At 30.1% G+C, this 3591-nt stretch overlaps 1 protein-coding gene across 1 annotated transcript; it reads left to right on the forward strand.

Moving 5' to 3' along the window:
- Positions 1 to 464: 464 nt before the first annotated feature.
- On the forward strand, positions 465 to 938 carry LOC117908196 (S-protein homolog 20-like). The gene has a single exon (XM_034821843.1). It carries the CDS (start codon positions 465 to 467, stop codon positions 936 to 938), a length of 474 nt encoding a protein of 157 aa, XP_034677734.1.
- The last annotated feature ends 2653 nt before the right edge of the window (positions 939 to 3591 follow it).

Genomic DNA, 3591 nt, shown 5'->3' on the forward strand with positions numbered 1-3591 from the left:
AAGAAATTTTTTATCATCAAGCTTTTTATTGCTCCAGATGTATCCTACTTAATAAACCTGTAAATTAAACAACTTTAGTTTGGCATGGTAAAACATTAATCAACTTAAAAATATGCTTTGATACTATTTCCTTACCAAATGAATAAGTATTTCAATTATTTTTTATTTAAAATAACATGATAAATGATCCACCTAATTAGCATATTAAATGTAATTTGGAGACTTCATTATATTGGCAAGTATCAAAAAAAATTTAAACCTCTAAATTAAACAACCTTAGTTTGGCATTGTAAAATATTAATTAACTTAGAAATATGCTTTGATGGTATTTCCTTTTAATTATATGTTTTCTCTTATAGCCTTGTAAGATATTGGTTGTCAAAAAGCATGATAACCACAAAGCCTTGTATATATAAATGAAAGAAACTAAGCATCAATTCACTCCCGCAAAGAAGATTAAAACCATGTTTCCATTCAGCAGATGTTTGTTTTCAGTTGTGCTGCTTGTGTTTCTTGTTCGTTTGTGTGATGGTGTGTTTATAGAAAAGAAAGTGGATCTAAGGATCACCAATGACTTGGGCAATGGCTTGGATCTAAACCTCCACTGTAAATCCCAGGATGATGACCTTGGGGTTCATGTCCTTGCCTCTCATCAATTCTTTGAATTCAGTTTCCGACCAAACTTTTGGTCTTCTACGTTATACTTCTGTAGGTTCTGGTGGGGAGGCGAGTCCCATTGGTTTGACATATACGTTCAGAACAGGGATGTTGGACGATGCAGCAAGAAGTGCTGGTGGATGATAGATCCAACTGGTCCTTGTTTACTGAATGATAAAGTTAAAAGATACACTTATTGCGAAAACTGGAATGACCAACAGATTCAGGGTTCAAGCCAAATAGGGACAGGAAACAGCACAGCTAGAATGTCCAATGACTGAATATTTGGAAGGCAATGAGAAAAGAGGGAAATGAGATCATCATTGTTACCTGCTCTATGTATGGTGAAAATAACTTGATGTAGATGATTTTCCTTAATAACATCGACAGGGCTCAAGAAAATCATCGTCTATTTTTACTTTTTGTCTTTTTTCTTTTTAAAGTCTGCCATCAATTTTTTATTTAAAGAAGTGAAAATCTAGGTGAGAAACATTTGTTAAGGCTACTTGTCATAATAACATTTTCTTATGTCAAAACATTTTCTAACATTCAAACAATATGTCATAATAACAAAATCTTAGTAAAGAACAATTTTCATCCTAACCATCACTTTCTTGTGAATCAAGAGTATTTTTAAATATTCAATGAAAGGGAATGAGCTCAAAACCCAATAAAAAACATTAATGCAGTTTCATATATAAAAGTTTTTTAGACACAAATACATACAAATACAAATAAGGAGGTATAATTTAATAATAATTTTCACAAAAACCTTTAAAGTTTGAACATGTTAAAACATACAACATTTTCAATTTATATTATTTATGTCAATAAAAATTTCATATCAAATCAAAATCAAAATTTAATTACTAAATATGTAATAGGATCCAAAAGGGAATGGGAAAATTTTAATTATTTACTTGATTATATTTGTATGCTTATTTTGGTATGTGTGTTCTAGCATAGAATAATATATTTTGGTATGCTTAATTGAAAATTAATTTTCATGTACTTTTCAAAAGTGGAAAGCTGATTTAAATTGGACTATAGATGGTTAGAAAATTTTATTTTAAGAAATATATAAGTTGAAAAAAAAATTAAGAAGTCCTTTTCCTTTTAAAATTAGTTCTTAGAGATTTAATTTTATTTAAAATCTTCTCTTTTTAAGATCTCTAAGAATAAAATCTTTTATTTTTTAAAGAGCTTTTATTTTTTCAAATCTTTATAAAATAGTATTTTTTTTTTTTTCTTTTGTGCAAGATTCGAATTAAAGAAAATAAGTTAATTTTGAGAATTAATGATAGACAATTTATAATTAAGACAATTATCAAAATCAATATTATACATAAAGTATTTTTTGTGTTCTTAATAAATTTTCATAAGAAGTATCATTCCAGATTTTATTTATTTAGAATTGGATGTTACTATTTTTTGGTTGCTATTTCTTTTTGGAACTTTTCTCTTGATCTGGGATATGCAGTTCTCTAGGATCTCTCCCACCTTGGGAGAAGGAGAACAACATGTATGATCATCCTCTAGGCTTCCCCCCGAGAGGAGGAGGATCGTACCAAGTTCTTTAGACTCCCCTATCCCTTGAGAGAAAAAAGACTATTTAGCACAAACGTTCTAATTCAAGTAATAAATAAGGTTTTGTAAAATTTCATGATAGAGACTTTATGATAAGAAAAGGTTATCAAATATTTTTTTAGGGTCGATCTTAGAGGAATAACTAGGGGTGGCAATTCATGTTGGTGAGTCGTGTTCATATTGTGTCAAACCTAGGTATTAATATACTACATAACTCAACCCAAACCTGACACGAGCAATAATAGTGTAAAAAACATAAAGCCAAATATTACCTAATTATTAAACAGGTAACTTGTGTAACCCATTCAACCCATTTACTAATCAAGTCCTCCTATTTAATAATCAAGTTAAGTCTTATACATATCTATATGATTAATGTCTCAACCATACATGTTTATGACTTAATTGACTTATTTATTTAAAAACAAATTTAAAATAAGTCAAATATGGATTAAATAGTTTAAAGATATAATGAAATTAATACTGAGATTATTAGAACAATGATAAAATTTTGGTTACAAGATGGTAATTAGAGCAACCAGTATGATGCAAATATACTATATTAAGCCATGAAGAAAGACAAATAGCCAAAGTTTGGACTTCAATGGCAACAAGTAGTACAACATCCAATATTAATATTACTTATTTTTCTCTTGTTCATCACTAGCCTCTCATTTTTTCTATGAATAATCTTGGATCACTTGGCTACAATAACCTAGATTACCAACACTTGGAAAACTATACTTGGTCTCTGTTTCCTCCCTAGGTCATTGTTAACATCCATTGCTTTAACTTAGCTAAGAGAAATGGATGTTTTTTCTTGATTGGTTTTTTGTTTGATGTTCTTCCTCATCCTAACATAAAACTTAGAATGGTTGTAGGGGCAAAGTTTCAAGTTGCCTTTTAAATGTAGGGTATATTGATAAAATATTCTGAGTTAGACTTGTGCTTAATATATTGTTGTTTTATGCTAGGTCTTCCTGGCGATTCTTGTTGCTTCACCAATCAGTATGTAGACTTCTTTGGTCCTAATTTCATATTCCTAATTTTGGGGTCAGCCTACATGTCGTTCTTAAAGATGCTGCTGAAAAGGCCTTTGATTAGTCCTTGGAATATGGAACAAGATATCTATTTCTTTTTTGCTATTGGGGCTTATTGTTATGTTTGTAGTTAGATGAGGAGCCATTTTGGCACTGCTATAAATAGTTAGAAGTATACCTCATTGATGGGACCAACTTTGTCACAAGAAGGGAAGTTGATGATGCCTTTGAAGGTCAATACCTTCTTCCTCAACTTCATCATCATCCACTCAAATGAGTTGTCTATCATCATGCATGTCACATTCTT

This window comes from Vitis riparia, chromosome 19 (genome assembly GCF_004353265.1).
Source record: "Vitis riparia cultivar Riparia Gloire de Montpellier isolate 1030 chromosome 19, EGFV_Vit.rip_1.0, whole genome shotgun sequence".
NCBI classification, from domain to species: domain Eukaryota; kingdom Viridiplantae; phylum Streptophyta; class Magnoliopsida; order Vitales; family Vitaceae; genus Vitis; species Vitis riparia.

Coding starts and splice junctions, on each gene's coding strand:
- LOC117908196 (XM_034821843.1), top strand. CDS start 465: ATGTTTCCATTCAGCAGATGTTTGTTTTCAGTTGTGCTGCTTGTGTTT.